The sequence below is a fragment of the Phaenicophaeus curvirostris genome, chromosome 4 (assembly GCF_032191515.1).
Source record: "Phaenicophaeus curvirostris isolate KB17595 chromosome 4, BPBGC_Pcur_1.0, whole genome shotgun sequence".
NCBI lineage: Eukaryota > Metazoa > Chordata > Aves > Cuculiformes > Cuculidae > Phaenicophaeus > Phaenicophaeus curvirostris.
The window spans coordinates 29,518,495-29,537,223 of record NC_091395.1 but is presented as its reverse complement, the minus strand read 5'-3'; the positions used below and the strand labels follow the sequence as shown (position 1 = coordinate 29,537,223).

At 37.2% G+C, this 18,729-nt stretch overlaps 1 protein-coding gene across 1 annotated transcript in view; it reads left to right on the top strand.

Annotated features, from left to right (window-relative positions):
- The window catches only part of CCSER1 (coiled-coil serine rich protein 1), a 645,248-nt gene extending 627,360 nt beyond the window's left edge, over positions 1-17,888 (top strand). Inside the window, exon 11 of the mRNA XM_069855624.1 lies at positions 17,666-17,888. Within this exon, the coding sequence (XP_069711725.1) occupies positions 17,666-17,751 (86 nt within the window). The 3' untranslated portion in view covers positions 17,752-17,888. The remainder of the gene's footprint in view (positions 1-17,665) is intronic.
- Positions 17,889-18,729: the final 841 nt, after the last annotated feature.

Sequence of the window (18,729 nt, the reverse complement as noted above, 5' to 3'; positions counted from 1 at the left end):
ATCAACAACACTAACATGAAAATATGTTACTTACAGTCCATTAAATCAACAGACTGAAATTTCATGTTTTAGTTTGCTGGTGCAGCAAAGGGTAACATCAATCTTAGAACAGGAATATAAGGAATTTCAAAATTGTATTAAAATGCAAAGAATACATTATTTTGCCAGTGGTTTTAGCACTAATAAGATAGTTTAATGTCTGTGATGCTGCCAACAAATACACGTTGTAAGAACGGAGAAAATGTCCGTTTATGACAACAGTTCAGCATACTCAATTCATATGTCCTTTGGAGTCTTTATAACTCTGTGATATAGCCATCATTAAAATTTACCAAGCTAACGTCATTCCTGGATATAAGGCCATTTAAAATAGTGACCTATACCACAAATAAGCAGGATCCCTGCTTTCAGCAAATTACATTACAAGGATAAGACAAAGCACTTATTAAGCTCCATGCTTATATTGTGGGAATTGCTAACATTAATACAGGTGGAATGTTAAATTATGTTTCTGTACTCCCACAGTTTTGTAGTCTGACATGTATGTGCAAGACATGAAATGCTAAAGTGACTGGCCCACAATACTTGGGCTTATATTCTGTTATGGGTCCCATGTCGGCAATAAACAAATAAGGAATTTCATATCACCTTATCAACTGTATATTCTTTAGTGTTTTTCATTAGAAGATACTAAGAACTCTGAAGAACAAGGAGGAAGTGGAGGCAGGGATAAAGAAACGAACAAATCTTGTTATGTACTGATTTTCTGTGCACAGAACATATATGTACATATATGTATAGAACTCGTATATTATTATAGTGTTTGTCTTTGTGAGTTCTTGGTTGGTTTCCTAATAGGAATCACAGAGTTAGAAGCTCTGAGAAATTCCTAAGATTCCTACATAAGGTATTCAGTGTCAAGTTCTGTCACATCAATAGCTAGTGATGAGACTCTCATAACATCAGAAATAACCTGTATTTGCATACAGTCCTGCTATACTGAATTAATTTAGAAAAAGCTTACCATTACAATCTGTCTAGTCCTGTCATTATTCAATAAAACTTAAGTATGTGCTATTTGATTATAAAGCCCCACAGAATTGTATAAACCCTATTTGTTTACATCAAATGTATCAAACTAAGGTGAATTGCTTGTTCTATATTTGCATCAATTTTAGCTTTATTTTGCATGGGCATTATGTGATTGGATATTGTCATGAGAAATGTGTTAGATGTTGTGATGGGACTTACCATAAGTATATTAGAACCTGCAAAGATAATTTACAATGCTGCTCCTGTTCTTTCTTTGTCTTAGAAATAGAATTAAAAAGAACCTATTACCAGAGTCTGTTTAGCATGGCTATTTTTTGTAGAGGATCAGAAAACCATTCATTGCAATGTGAAGCTACCAGAGCAACATGAGAATTATTTTCTCTGTTAAAGACAAAGTCATTGCTTGGTTTTCCTTGGTGTAGGCTAAAAAAGAGTTTTTAAATAAATTTTGCATTTTTTTCTGTGTCACATGCTTGATACATGTTCTGAACATCAGTATTAACAGAACATATTGTAGATATTTACAAAAATTCACCTCAGAGGGTAGCGAGAGGGAGTTTATTTACTTTTTGTTTGTACATTATATTTCTTCCCTTAAGCACTTCATATGCCAAGAGTGTTTTCCTTTATCAATTATCAATCTCCATTATCAATCATTTTCATTTCCAGTGAATACTGAAACTACTTTTCAGATTAAGAATAAAAAAATATATATATTTATGGCAACATATCTGGACAACAAGGGCCTATACACAGTACTTACATTGCTGCAAGACTTTCTTCTCCTGTAGGCTTGAGGAAAAAAAAACCACCAGGTCAGGAATGGAAGACTTAGAATGATAGAATGGTTTGGGTTGGAAGGGACCTTAAAGATCATCTGGTTCTAAAGCCCCTGCCATGGGCAGGGACACCTCCCACTAGATCAGGCTGCTCAAGACCCCATACAACCAGGCCTTGAACACCTCCAGGGATGGGGCAGCCACAACTTCCCTGGGCAAGCTGTGCCAGTGCCCCTCCACCCAGACAGTAAATAATTTCCTCCTGAAGAAGAAAAAGTTCCGCCTCAAGATTTGTAAGAAACTTATTTATTCTTTTATTATTCACACTGATAAAGCAAGGAAACTGTGAGCTTTGAAATGCTACTATCAAACCTGATAGATGTTAGTTTGTTCATTGGTGTTACGAAACTTCAGGTTGTTATGAATGGCTCTGGTAATAAATCTGTAAGTGAAATCTCTTCAGTGAAATATAGTTTTGGAACTATCTCTATAAGTAATAATTTTGTGCTAATAGTTTGTGACTTTTTTAATTTCAGAGAGTACTACAAGGCAGTTCCTTCTCTGAATGTTATTGCTGTTTTCAAGTAAAAGAAATAGAATTTATAGACACATCAAAAAAAAAATCTCATTATTCATTGCAGGTGATCAACGTGCCCAGAGAAGATCAGCTTTCAGCATTTTCTTGTGCATCATGTAAATAGCAAAGCCATACAAATCATAGTCATTGATGGCTTTGTGAAGAAATATGGAGATCGAAAAAGTTCTTTTGACTCTAATATTAAAATTTTCCTTCCTGTGCCTCACCTCTCCTGCCGTCCCCTCTCCTCTTCTCTGTGCATCCTGTCTGTAGGTCCCTGCAGTGGGTGGATTGGAGCTGCTGGATGGAACCAGCTGTGTCCAGTCCAGGGCAGCCCCCACCACTCTTCACAAGGGCCACCCTGCAGCAGCCCCTTCAAATCCTGGACACTTGCACTTAATACAGGCTCGCAGAAACATTATGCAAAACAGGGACCATTTAAGCTTTATTGCCTTCTCCTTTGCTTCCTCCTGTGAAACAGTGTGAACAGGTAAAGCCCTCCATGCAGGGATGCAACAAGCCTCTTTAGATTCACAGTGGTGTAGCCTGCTTAGCTAGAATAAAATTTGTCAGCTGGTGAAGAGCCTAAAACCTGGGGACTGACGATTCAGAGATGAGTGTTCCCTAATTAAACTGCAAAATGCAATGCAATGTAATCTTTACTAATGCTTTGTTAGTAATGCATTGTTATGAGTCTGAAAATGGAAAATAGCGTGCATTGCGTAAATTGACCATTTTATTACAAAGTGTAAGCTAACTGGGACTTCTCTTTCTTCTTGTGAGGTTCTCTGAACGAGATCATTACAGAATATTGATTAGTCATAAGAATTACAGTATGTTTCTCATTACTGCTTGACTGAACAAAATTAAGAAAACAGCAAAATAAATTGCTGCAACTTACAATTTGTCTTGGTGTTCCCTTGAAAATACAGAGGTTGAGTTTCAGATTTCCCCTGGCAAATTTGAACTGTAATGTTAAACTGGAAATTTGAATGTTGTTTTCTGTAATGAATATGAGAAATTATATATGAGCTCAAAGCTCTCAGTTTTGAACAATTTGGACCCAGATTTAATTTTGACTCCCACAAGATGATAAGTTTGCAGTTTTACTGTTTAAAATACAGTAAAATATTATACAAACTCTGCCATTAAAATCCACATTGTTTTCTTTTGAGGACTTTTGGCTATGTTGCTGTACAACAGAGTGAGACACTTTGTGCACTTTCTGAGAAGGAAATGGACTGAAAATATTCTATAGCTGTTTCAGAAATGAAGCTTGAAGTATTATCTATAAGGCAATGTGTGGTATAATGCTAACTAATTTAGTATTATGTAAAACAGTTTGATGACCTTTTTAATACACTTCAAACAATAACTTATATGATATGGTTCTGCAGTTTATCATGGGACTGCTACCACATCTGAGTTGTTAGTCTACTCCAATATTTTGTTACTATTTCCATAATTTTGTAATCTGAGCAGTTTCAAAGAGCTAAATTTCTTGCTCTAGATCAGTTGTCAGTTTTAATGCTAATGAATTAACAGGCTGCCCAGGGAGGTGGTTGAGTCACCTTCCCTTTAGGTATTTAAAAGAAGGGTGGAAAAGGTGCTCAGGGACATGGTTTAGTGGTTGATAGGAATAGTTGGACTCGATGATCCTGGAGGTCTTTTCCAACCTAGGGATCCTGTGATTCTGTGACTGTCATATCTTCAAGAGGGAAAACAGTGGATTTTGATTCTTGGCTGAAAGAGAGTGTTGACCACAGAGAACGGATCATAAACAGCAATCTAAGCAACTCTCCATCCCCTGTAATGTGACTCATGAAGAACCTCAGTAGCTAAGATTGTTATTAGACATCAAATAGTTGCAGTCGTGGGATGGGCAGTTCTTTCTAGCTTTAACAGAACCTCTTGAGGTTGATGGGTAGCCATTCTTTGGTAGCATGAACAGGAATTATAAGGTCTGACATACCTAGAGCTGTCTAATTTTAAAGATGTAATGGTATGCCAAACCCCCCAGCACTGCATCCTAAAGATTTCACATTTTTTTTTTTTAATTGAAAAATCTTTTGAGATTTTTCTTCTTTTGTGTAATGAAGTCTTAGTAGGAGTATTTTTTCCATTTAAATTCAGCCTGTTGTATTCCCTTATAGTGGTATATTTTGGCAAGAGTACTGGAGATTAACTTGAAAGAAATGGTATTTTGGTCATTTCTGGATAAGCACTAGTCTTATTTGGGATGTAACACTGCAGGATCAGAGTTGCAATATGAGTTTCTCTTTTAAAACATCTAATATACTGATATAGTTTTAGGAGCCTTCTTTCCAGCAGGGATGTAATATCTTCTCTGTAACTCCCTACAGACTAAAAATTTCAGAAATAAATCCCAATTACTAAGGGCCTAATTCAGAGCTCGCTAAAGTTATGGGTCAGTTTGTAAATTCCTTGCTAAGAAACTACTGAGTTATACCATTTAAGGGCTGAACTGCAGCCTAAGAAGCAGCTTAAAACTTTTGTATAATTTATCTGGAAAAATTAATTAGATTCTACATATTTTTTAAAGTAAACATATGTGATAGGAATGCTGGGGAGGGTGGGCAGAAGTTACCCATTTCAGACAAGAAAGTAATCATAAGGTGCCTCTAGTATCCTCAGTCTCATGACAAAAAATTTTAAATAAGTCAAAGCTGTAAAATTTTTGGAAAATTGTTTTTCAGAATATGGCCATAGTGGGATCTGAGTCAGCTGGATATTTATGGCTTTTTCCATAGTGAAGAAGTAGTGAATAAGAAATTCTTTGACAGCAAAACTAATTGTTAGATGGTGACCCTGTGAAATTCCAAAGCTGATAACTCATGCTGTTGTCACATATAAGAGAAAGTTCAGCTAGTACTTGCGGTATCTTCCACGCCTTGGCAGATGACAACCAGGAGCAAAAGTCTCAGAGGTGAACATGGCAAATACAGTAGCCAGGTCAGCTGGCTGGAGGTGGTAGTGACATTGCACTAGGAATGTGAAGGTTATAGTTATGCACAGGGACAACTCCTGCACAGGAGGTGGGTGGAATCCATTCCCACCAGAGCTTTGTATTCACCTGTGTCTACAGGAGTCCTGCTTCCCTTCAGGGCCAAGAGCTGATGATGCACATGCTAGCATCACAGCACAGTAGAAGCAGAAGTACTGTACATCTGGGAGCAGAGCTCAGACACAGGAGGAGATGGATCTGCACCAAACTTTTTTGCATAACCTGCTTTCATTTGATACATTGCTGCCCTCTCATCAAAAACAAAAAGAGATCTTGGCTTCCATCTTCTTGGCTCATCATTCTGGCTGCTTTCCTTGTGCGAATAAAAAATGTTATTATGACAACATGGTGAGTTGTTCTGTTTGAAAAATAACTTTCCACATAGACAGATGTAGTTTTCAGCCACATCAGCTTCCTTATCTAATTCACTACATAGCCACTCAAACACTGACACCAACATATGGGAGTTAGAAAGCAGGGATGGCTGGGAGTGAGGCCACCCACACCCCTCCAAAACAGCAGGAAACATCTACTCAATCAGTAAAGATGACAAAGGTGCATAATTTAACATAGTCAGGTAAGTTTTGCGCACGTGGGGTTGTGCCCCAATTGGCTGCTGTAGCAGTGTCCATTTTATTTGATAAAGTTTTAAACAATGTGGTTCCCAAAACAAATACACCACAGAGAACCCCAGGCTCTCAGAGTAGAAGTTTAAATAACACTGTGTTTCAGTATGAGCTTGAGGTGCCTCTTTACAGTGTAGCCATAGTGTTGCTTCATGTTTTAGACGGAGATAATGACAACTACGGTTAGACATAGCAATATACAGTCTAAATAGAGACACAGCTGTTAAACATGGGGCATTTCTGCAACAGGCTTTGGAGCATTTGCTATCATTCACATGCAAAACTTCGGCAAGACAGGGACATTAGGGTTTTTTATGCCACACCCCTAAACATTATCTTATTCTCATATCTCATTTTCCTGTCTTCCCCTGGCAATTTGTAAGAACTGGAAATCACCTATAATTAGCAAACTCTACTAAGAATATCTATTTAAAGGCTTTGCTGACACAGTACAAGCAGAGAGTAGCACATATTTTTCTTTTATATGTCTCTTTGTGATCTAGCATTTTGCATGCTAAAAAGTCAAGCTGTTTTGCTTTCTACTAGTAATAGCCATAAATGTTAAGAATGAAGTGAAAATAGCTCAGCAAATTACCATAATTTTTTTCCCCAAGAGAGTGAAATAAAGTGTAATAGGTATTGTTCATGGCGCTGTGGACTAGTTAGATTTACGGTGCTTTTTACTTCATGTATAAACTGGCTATATGAATCAAGAATGGTCAAATTCAGCCAGTACATCATGTCAACATTTCTAGCAACACTATGGGCATATTAAATGTGCAATCTATAGGTTTCATATTGGAACATCTGTATTTTGATGAGGCCATAGATGCAAGCCTATATACGTACACACACATATGTGGATTTAGTCTGACCTAATCTGTTCTTACATTTCTTGTGGGTGAGGAATTTGCGGTTTTTTTGTAGTGTGTTTTTTCTTTTTCCTTTCTGCTTTTTTATATCTCTGCAAGTTCTTTCCTTCTCTATAATTATGAGGTTTATTATAGGAAATATTGTTTGAAAATTATTTAATATTAAAAGCACTGTGGAAGGAAGTAGAAATGTTTTCATTAAACAGGATCTTAAATAACAATGATTAATATTTTTTCTGTGTAAATCTGTACTAAACTTAGTGGGTTTTTTTTATGTTTGTAATGTAGGTATAGCTTGAAATTTTAATTTCCTTTATGTGGGCATACAAGTCTGCTTGATTGTTTTTTAAGGTGATATTGTGAGATTTAAATCCTATTAAAAGAAGGCTTAGTGACATTCATAAGGTAAAAAAAAAAATCAAAAAAAAATCAATGTCCTTATCAGAGTTTTGAGTTTTCTGGAAGATGTGCTTTAATATTAATTAAAATTTATAATGAGACATTGTGGTTACAGATTCCAGTAATGATGTGTGTTGAATTTATAGCATAAATTTTCTTAATTCCACTACAAAGCTTTCAAAGCAATACTCCATCTTGAAATGAGGTGTTAAGTGTGATCTATTTTTCAATTAAATAATTTCTGTAGAGAAAGGAGAACCTACATTTCTGCTACTTAAAAGCAGTTTCATTTTTGCAAGGCCGTGTGACATATTTATCCCCGTATAAAGCTTTGTATTCATGTACACTTTCAGCCTACAGGTTCTAGTAGTAAAAGGAGAGTGCTTTTCTTTCCGCTTAGCAGTTGCTTCCTATTTATTTTCTAACATATGCTTTTCTGCATTTAAAGGGAAGCTACCTGAAAGGACGTTGTGGAGAGGAGGGAGCTGGCCTCTTCTCCCAAGTGACAGGGGACAGGACAAGAGGAAGTGGCCTCAAGCTGCACCAGGGGAGGTTTTGACTGAACATTAGGAAAAAAATTTTCACAGAAAGGGTCATTGGGCACTGGAACAGGCTGCCCAGGGAGATGGTTGACTCACATTTCCTGGAGGTGTTTAAGGGACAGGTGGATGAGGTGCTGAGGGGCATGGTTTAGTGTTTGATAGGAATGGTTAGACTTGATGATCCGGTGGGTCTCTTCCAACCTGGTGATTCTATGATTCTGTCTGGAAAGTTAAGATCCCCATTTCAATTCAAAAACAGGAGTTAGTCAGAGCTTTTCAACAACACAATTTGCTCCATACATCACTGCATCTCATGAATGGATTTCAAGCGACTGTGTGTTTCCCACTTTCCAGGGCAGGATAGTTCGTGGAAAGGGAATCAGAGGGTGCCACATCACAGACTGAGCTTGCAGGAAGGGTATAACTGCTGCTTTGATAATCTCCTCCTCTTCTGGCACCAGCTTTCATATCCTTTGGAGCTCAGGGCAGGAGCATTTCTCTGCACTGCAAGCTGGCGGTCAGGCATATTCAACAATTTCTGTTGGCATTATTTGACATATTGTTGCTATGACTGTTCAACAAATCAATTTTTGGCAAGCCACTGCTATTAAGTTCCTCGTCTTTGTAGTGGAAGAGAAAGGTGAAACAGAGATGCTGCTTGAGCCTGAATTTTCTCAAAGCAGCAACATACTGTGCACTAGGAAAAAACTGCTTGTGGTAAAAAAACCTACAAACAAAGTTGGTGTGTTGTGGTTTTGGGGTCATCAGGTTTGGTGCAGAGCTTCTGCAGTTTGTTTCTCTGCTTTCTTTTCTCCAGACCAAACAACCACAGGTCCCTCAGTTACTCCTCATAAGATTTGTGCTCAGCTTCATTGACCTTCCCTAGACATGCTTTAGCACCTCAATGTCTTTCTTGCAGTGAGGGGCCCAGAACTGAAAGCAGTATACGAGGTGTAGCCTTCATAGTGACAATTAGAGGAGTATGATCACTTCCCAAGTCCCACTGGCCACACAATTTCTCATACAAGCCAGGATGCTTTTGGCCTTCTTGGCTGCCTCAGCACTCTACTGGCTCATATTCAGCAAGCTATCAACCAACACTCTCATGTCCTTTTCCATCAGGCAACCTTCCAGCCATTCGTTCCCAAGCTTGTAGCATTGTATGAGGCTGTTGTGGCCCAAGTGCAGGACCTGACATTTAGCCTTGTTGCATCCCATACGGTTGGCCTCAGCTCATCAATCTAGCATGGCAGATCACTCTGTAGTGCCTTCCTACCCTCAAGCAGATCAAAACTCCTGCCCAAATTAAGTTTGTCATCTGCAAACTTACTGAGGGTGCACTCGATCCCCTCATCCAGGTCTTTGATACAGAGATTAAACACAACTTTGCCCAGTACTGGGCCCTGGGGAACACCACTGTGACCAGCTGCCAACTGGCTTTAACTCCATTCACCACCACTTTTTGGGCTTGGCCATCCAGCCAATTTCTTACCCAGCAAAGAATACGCCTGTCCAAGTCATGAACAACCATTTTTTTTCTGGAAGAAAATGTGTAGGAAATAATGTCAAAGGCTTTACTAAAGTCTACATAGACAAGATCCAGAGGCTTTCCCTCATATACTAAGTGGATCAGCTTGTCATAGATGGAGATCAGATTAATCAGGTAGGACCTGACTTTTCTAAACATAACAGGAATACATCTGTAAGCATAATGTCTAATACATTCCTCCACTTTTTAAATGAGAATTTATAAGTAATTAACGTGGACAGTGTATTTTATTCTTTTCTTAAAATTATGTCTCAGCTATAGAGCTATATAGTATATAGACAGTTGATCTTTGCTTATTTAAATCTTTTTTGAGACTACTACTTCTGAGAGAACTGTATCTGGTATCTTACGTCCCTGAATACATAGTTATATTAACTTAATTTTACATATGGAATTTCTGGTGTTATAAGAAATTATCTTAGGTGATATCAGAGCAGGAAAATAAGTAACTGTATAAATAGAAACTTGGTAAAACCTGAATATGTGTATAATAGAATTTAGTTGTCAAAAGTAATTGCTATCTACAAGGCATTTTTAATTCACGTGATCTGGAGATATTATAATCCAGGTATTGTGACCACATATGAGACCTGCAAATAGAAATGGGCTTCACAGCTTTCAGGCAGCTGGTCATCAAAAAAATTAGATAAGGCACAAGGCGGAGATCTTTGAACAATTTATTATGTCTACATGGCACATCAAACAGTGTACAGAAATACTAGTTTGGCTTGCAAAACCTGAACACCTATATTAACATAGCAGTAAATTTCATCTGAGTATCACATACTTTCAGAAGGGCTAATAAGCACTTAGGCAGTTTTCCTGCTTATAATTCCAGAGCAAGCTCCCTTAGTGTTTCCTCAGAACCTTTGTGTCATACTGCATTGCTCACACTGCATGAACTGCGGTCTTTTGAAATGACCCTGGCATTCCCTTGGATCCACTTCTCCATTTTCTATTAGTCCATTTTGCATTAGTTATGCAAAAGAGGACCTCAAGTGTAGACACCTATGACTTTCTGCATGACTGTAACTAAAAGCATGGCACAAGTCACCCTTAATTCTTCATTTGTACAGAGACAGAGACACACAAAATGCTGGGTGAAAAGGGGCCCCATCCAGTACCCTTGAGTGGTGCCTAGAAGGCAAGTCTGTCTTAGGGATCTTATTGTAGACTCTGCTGTCTATAACCAAAAGTAGAGTTTGTGTATAACAAGAGCTTAATGAAGGTATTTTCCTCATCATTGGCTGCCAATAGCCGTCGCTACCCAAAGAAGCTGAGGGGATAGGAGTCATTACAAAAAGATGCCAAAGGCATCAAGAAAAACAGAGATGTAATGAGAAGGTGTAGTAATAAGCTGCAGGTGGAGAGCTAGTCAATGCCAAACACAGGATGTTTCCAAGAGATTTAGTGCACTGTTTAAATTGGGGTAAAAGTCCCCAAAAAGTTATTGTTTTGCCCTCAGGTCTAAAATAATAGAAGCCCATCTAAGTAAAAACTACCTTTTCTGGATTTACTTCCTGATCTTGGAGAAGTCTTAGATATGGACTGTGAAAATAAGATTTGTTATCTCACATAGTATGCCCTACTGTTCTGAAATCATATGATTGAAGGATCCACACTATTTAGCATCATCATTTTCATTAGTTTTTTTATAGTTATAATATTTAGAATTTTACACCATAATTTATAACGGAATCACAGAATCACTAGGTTGGAAAAGACCCCCAGGATCATCAAGTCCAACCATTCCTATCAACCATTAGACCATGCCACCTCATCTACCTGTCTTCCGAATAACAAGGAGTATTCAGAATCATGTAAATGAATGTTGTAGCATTTTTGAAGAATGTGACTACCACTGGTGAACAGGTCCAAAGTTACAAATGTTTAATTTGGAAAGCATGCTTAACATCTGTAAAATATAGAATTCTCTGTTCGCTTTACTAATGAGAAAAATCTTCCAGTTAACCCCATAAATGCAGTGTTAAGAACACAAAGTAGTGATTTACTGTAAGCTATTGGAGGTGAATGGGAAATTCTTTACGGTTTTTCTCCTGCTTTATAAAATGCCATTACATCTTTTTAAAGCTTGTTGCCTTAACTGTGTATTCTTACTTAGATACATGACAATTTTCCAAGATAATTTTATGCTGAGAAGATGAATACCTTATTTTAGCCCTCTGTGGGTTACTTGTTACACTGTATCATCACTACCAGAAAATCTTTTTAGGACATTAGCTGACCACTGTAGTTCACTTCTGTTCAACCATACTGTTGGTTGAAAGGGCATTATGGGGAAGAGTCCTGCATTTTACCCTGTCACAAATTTTGCTTTCTGTAAGTAGATAAAGATGTTTGAAAGGCGGAAAGTGAAATGTTTCTGATTTATGTTGACTGCATTCATTTTGTAGCAGATGAGAGCAGAGCTTGCAAATTGATCAGCAGCAGGTTCTTGCCCATAACCTGTTGATACTGTTCCATGCATTGTTTTGACACACTTCGCTTTATTTTATGCATCATATGTTGCCAGAAGGCAGCATCAGTTGATCGATAGGTGCAGATCTGGTTTGTGAAATCTACTATCATGGTCCAGGTGCTACTGAAATCAATGAGTGAGTGCTTTTTAAGAGACTTGAATGAAGAACAATTACCTGCTGCAGCTAAGTTACATTTTGCAATGGATCATCTCTCGGCTGGAAGCTGGTAAAGACAAAAGTGAGGAGGTATAGAAATTAAAGAGCTGACATAGTGACAGATGTGGCATAACAAAGTGCTCAGTTAACCTGTGTTTTGGTAAATTAGATCTGCATTTATAAACTGCTTATAAACTGTCAGAACTGTGGAAGGCATGTGAAGTGATATAAATTCAAAAGTGTGATGCAGGGCTTCATCCTTTTCATCCTTCAAAGAAAGGAGCTTTAGCACCTCGTTTTGTTTCTGGACATCTTTATGCTGCTTTATATTCTATGAATTCTGAGCTAGGCTGCAAATGGAGGCAGTTCTGCAGAAGGTGCTGCAGTCCAGCTGAGACCCGACAAGGGTCAAGTGAGCTGTATGAAGCTATATAGCTAATATGATATTGAAGGACACATTTTACCTTCCCTATGTAACTGTAAACACAACGTAATTAAGTAGTAGAAAACTTGAGGGAATCCAGAAATTGATCAGGTTTCTATCAGAATAGTCTCTCTAGAGCACACTTCTGTTAACACCTCTGAAATCAGAAATCCTTTGGGATGGTAAAATCTTATTCTTCAAATACACAGTTGTTGGTTGGTTGTCAGGATGCACAGAGTACACTGATAAGAGAGATTATGTTGTTTAGTTTTATATTCTATGCCTGCTGTCAGAATGATGTATTTAAGAAAGTTTCTCTGCTTGGAAGAATTACATTATAGGGATCTAAGACTTGCAGATGCCTCTGGGCACAGGCATCTGAAAAATCTGCGCCCTTTTTGTTTTGTTTTTTTTTGTAACTCCTGTCTTTTCTATCATTTTATCTCAAGGCAGTCAGCAGCAATATCCATTTTTTAATGACCTGCAGCAGTATTATCTTGTCATTAACTCTTGTCATATTTCACTCATTGGGTTTGAAAGTGGAAAGTGACAAATTGCTGTAGTGGTTTTTTTTTAAATAAGATACTATTCTGGAGCTTTCTGTAAGATTATTCAGTTTTCATTACTTTAAAGTGGCTTATTCAAGACTTTGGGTTTTTTTCTCAATATAAGGAAAAGTTGCTAGAATAAAAGTCACAAAGAGGACATGGAAAAATATTTTAAGAACATTATGTTCCCATTTTGTTTCAATCATAATGTATTTAGCACCACTGTTGAATAATCAAACCTAAACTATTTAGATCATTCTCAAACTTATCATCCTATGGGATTTTAATAAAATTCCCCTCTTTATTTTTTGAAAGAGCAACTCAAACAAGAAAGAATGCACTTTTTTATGTTTAATTTGAACAGGAAATTAAAATCCAGATGTTTTCTTAAACATTAGGATGTATTTAAAACAACAAAGGAAGATTTTTTTTTCTCTCTCTCCATATTTAAAATTGGCTACTTTGGAAAGAAATTTAGGGCCACATTTGCATCCAAATTGCAGCTCATTTCTGAGTGCACAGTTAGGCAGACTGTAGCCTGTGATTTGGGGATTTCTAGGTGTGGTTTGTTGACCATGGCTGAATCCCAGGTACTCACCAAACTGCTCTGTCACTTCCCTTCTCAACAGGATAGGGGATGAGAAAATAAGATGGAAAAAAAGATATGGGTCAAGATAAATGCAGCTTAATAAAGCAAAAGCAAAGTCTGCATGCAGAAGCAAAAGAAAACATAAGATTTATTCTCTATTTCCCGTCAGCAGGTGACGTCTGGCTAGTTCATGTGAAGTAGGGCTTCAGTACACTTAGTGATTGCTCTGGAAGACAAATACCATAAGAATGAATGCATCCCCTCCTGCTCCTTTCACTTAGATTTATTGCTGAGCAGACATCATAAGGTATGGAATATCCCTTTAGTCAGTTTGGGTCAGCTGTCCTGGCTATGTCCCTCCCAAGATCTTGCCCACCCTTAACCTACAGGCAAGGAGGGAGTATTGGAGAGACAGCCTTGATGCTTTGCAAGTGCTGCTCAGCAGTAGCCAAAACCCTGGTGTATTGTCAACACCTTTCTAACTACCAACACAAAGCACAGCACTATGAGCACTGCTATGGGGAAAATTCATGCCATCTCAGCCAGACTCACTATGCTGGGGCAGGGAAGTTGTTGGTTCTACCTGAGCTACTGAAAAATAAAAGGGAAAGAGATGAATGGATTTTTTGCTTCAGTGGTTACCAGCTGGCATATTGGCTCCTTGGAGTGCTGCCAAGCAGCAGTTTACAGCAGCCCTGCAGCTGCTCTAGGCTAGGCTGGCAAGAAGCCACCTTCAGCTTTGGACAAGGACTCAGCCTTCAAATTGGCAAACAGATGCATTGGGATGGTGGCTTTACTCACTCACATCTAATACTCATAGAATGCAATTGGTACCTAAAAGTCCACTGCAGAAAATTTTACATGAAACATTTACAGGAAGATATAAAAAAAATAGGCATTTTTCTTGTTAGTGCTGCATGTGTGGTTTTTACTTTTCTGCATTTCATTCTGGGATATTTTTCTTATTCTGACCAGATCATGAGGACTCTAAATAAGTGTAAAATAGGCCAAAAAGAAAACTCAGTTGGACTAGATTATTTCAAGATAAACTGCCCGATTTCAGCAAATGAACAAAAGGATAAATCATTTTCAATTGTGCATATTGTAATTTTTTATAAAATTGTTTAAATTGCAGCAAAGAATAACTTACATAAATTTCAAAGCAGCATTGGACTTTTTAGTGACAATATTTTGGGGGAAGAAGAATGTCATTGGGGGAGGGGAGGAAGTGGATATCTTGTTGATTTTTGACTCCTCTCTGACCACTGTTATCTGTTTTCTTGATTAGAAACTGGCCCTGGATAGCAATGGTACCATTGCTTTTTGGCAATGTTTCTATTAAAATCTTTCTTCATTCCATGACTAACTATGCATCTGATAGAATGAGTCTGTCTTTCCTTGTTTACCACCTGTCTCTTCTCTTATTCCTGGAAACAGGCTCAAACCAATGTCTTAGAATAGTGATGGCATATTCTAAATTTCTATTGGCATTTTAAAGTTAGGTAAATTAGCTTGTAATTTGTCACCATGTAGTATTTGTTTAATTATTCACTAGGAGGGGAATTTCAGCAAGTTGCAGCTTCACAAAACTGAGTAAGACCTTCCCTCACCACATATTTACTATTAAATATTTATTGATACATACACATACACTGTCTCTCCCCATTGGCCAACAACCAGAAGCAACTATTTTTGGAGTCCTGCAAACCCAGCATGTATTTTTTAAATGAAAATGTTTTATGTGAGATATAACTATGATAATGAAGATGAAAGAAACACCCTAGTGCCAGAGATTCAGAACAGAACACTTAATCAGTTCAAGTTAAAACAGTAGTATAAAAAGAAATCATGTAATCATGCCTTGTACCTTTTACTGTCACCCAGTTTCAACTGTATGTCTTGCTTTGAACATGTTTCTGCACTCCTCATTTTCAAAACCTGTTGATTCTTCTGCATTTAGTTTAAAACATACCTTGTTAATATAACTAATTTTGTAAGATCTTTTTCCCAACATGTTGGATGGGGTATTTTTTAATTCTATTTCAAGAGACAGAAGTAACTGCTAAGCCGTTCTTACAATATAAACCAACTTGTATCCAAGACCTCCAGTTATGGTCATGTTTCTCACTGGAAGTGGCCTCTGTATTCAATACTACAAATGCCTGCAGCAACTTGCTTATAGTTTGATTATTCACATCTCATGCTGCTTATGACTAAATAATCTCACTAAATGAAGACAAGAACAAGTGTAACTGCTGTTTAAACAGATAAATTATATGCTTTTGCTGAGACTTCAATAGCAGTTCTAAGAAGAGAAACGGTTCTTAATTCCAAGACTTCTTACTGAGTAGTCTATGCTACCATGGAAACCTCTAAGGCATTTTATAAAACAAGCATTATCTGATCAGAATGCAGTATCAGTGTCTATTTTTGTCAATGCTAATGGGAGGTTATGATTAATGTTAAATATATTGTAATGTTTTCCATTAATTTAACTTCAATTCTCAGACAAAAAGTTGAAGCAAATAATCAAACAAACTATTTATAAACACTTAGAAAAAAAATCAGGATGAACAAGAACCAGCATTGATTACAAGTCATATCAATGGCCCGACCAATCTAGTTTCACTCAACAGCACAGTAACAGGCCTTCTGGATAGGAGAAAAGCTGTAGAGGTTAGATTTCTTGCTTTTAGTAAGGCTTTTGGTACTGTTATAAACATACTATGCAAACTATATAAAACAAATACAGAACAAATTGGAAAATTGTCCTTGGAAATTACTTACTAATGGCTCAACATTTAAACAGAAGGCTAGAATAAGTAGGTTTTTATAGTATTCGATACTATTCATTTACTACCTCTATGGTAGACTAGGGAATTTTGTTATTAAATTTACAGTTTAGATGAAGCTGGGCAGGATGGACAATATATAAATGGTTAAAATTGAAATTCAGAATGATCTTGATAGATTAGATAAATGATCAGAGGAACAAATTTTTTAATATTTTTGTAGAAAAAGATCTTGGAGCTGTTGTGGACAACCAGATAGACATGAGTGAACAATTTCATGCTGTTGCAAAAATAAAATTACTGTCCTTATAGTGGAATGGATTAAAAAGAAGCAAGTGCAGAAGTCCTTCACAGGATTAGTAGTGCTTCTTCTGCATGGTAGTGGTAGGGAAGTACCTTCAAGAAGACAAGTGTCAATAAGTCGGAGTCTAGATGAGTCCTATGAGAAAATATCAGAGAGGGTTCCACAGCCCTATCATACATATCCTACACAGCCAAGTGTTCTGTGGAGGACAAAATGGAGCATTACACTAAGTGCACATTGGAAATCTGCAGTGGTCTGGATCGCCACGTACAGATAAATTCCCCTTATTTAAATAAATACAAATGTGCGCATGCTCACAGTGCATCAAAACTCACTAATGTACTGGAATCCTTCATAGATTGTGTTTTTTCCAGGCAGCTGAAATAAAATTATTGTGGCAGAGCATTTTAGCATATATTTAACCCTTAAGCACACAACAAAATAGTTGGATTCAAGGGACAATGACAACTGAGCATGTTCTGAGCTTAAATGAGACATGGAGATATTTACAAAAGATGTTCTTTAAATTTTGTAAGTATTTGAGAGTATTAAGAGTTAAACTTTATGCAGTCAAAATTCTTGGGTTTTTGTCATGTGAAATGCTTTTTAAAATCTGTTTTCAGTTCATGGAATCTTTTTATCAATTAATTATGTTCTGAAAAAAAATTCTTCTCCTTTGATTTAAACAATTTTTTAAAGAAAATGCACATATCATTACCTATAATAAACATTTTTCAATATTAGTTGTGTTAAATACAAATGAACAATATTTCTATTTTATGCTGGCAGCGCTTTGGGAGTTTTACCAGCATTTGAGATTCATCTTTCATTTTAATGTTTCAGCCCCGTGTACTGTACATCTGTAGTGGGAAGTGGTTTATATACTTTACACCATTTTCCTACTATGTTCTATTACTAATAACTTTTTGTTTTGTTTTTTTTTTCCCCAGGCTACATTTCCAAACAGAATGGTGAGCCAAAATCTCAGCACAAGGGACAGAAAGTCAGCACATACTCCCACCGAGGACCCTTTTAGATACTCATCAGGCAACCAAGCAATGGCCTATGAAAGCAAGAGCTGTCAGCTGTCCAGTTTGTGTCTGAGTAACCTTCTGAAAGAAAAGGAGATTGTGGAAGTTATCAAGCATACTAGAGGCACATATGAAACCCTTGCTTCAGAAGTCATGCAGAACGGATTGACCACCACAGCACCCAGTACAGCAAAGCCAGCATCCAAGGCAGACAGCTACCCAGTTTTTCCAGGAGCTCCAAAAGACCAAACTGCTGTACCTCGGCAGCATACCACTTTCACAGGGAGACTCGGACAACCTCCAAGGGGACCCATCTCTTTACACATGTACAGCAGAAAAAATGTATTCCTTCACCACAATTTACACACAGCAGAGCTACAGACTTTAGGTCAGCAAGATGGGTAATAAGGTACTTGTATTTTTGCCATGGAAGGAGAGCTAATTATAGAGAAACATAAGCTCACCTGACATCAGTCTTCATTTTTCATCTGCTGCTACTTTCACTTGAAAAAAAATAAAGTAAAAAATTAATGTTGACTATAGGTTCCATACTTCACCATCTGGGGCTGTGGCAAAAAGGACAAACTAGATTGTTAAATAACTGGATTGATTTGTCATGTGAAAGGCATCATGGGTATAATAAATGGGACTACTTGGCTGGCATTGCTAGTCCAATATTGGCTAAATTTTATTTATTTTTTTCTCTATAAGCCACTATCATTCCCTGAAGTTCTTGAAAGTGATCTTAAATAATGCTGTGTATGTTTAATAATGGTTACTGGTAAAGTAGGTGTGAGGAATGAATAGATAAGTAATTAATATACTCTCTTGAATTTCATAGAGACTAGGGAAATAAGGAGTCAGAAATCTTTGAGGACCCTCCTTTTAAACTTTTTTTTAAAATACAATTAAATTTGCTCACTTGTAGAGGTATGTTACCGCTTCCTGTTGTATTTTATCAATGCCTTATGCCATATGTGGAG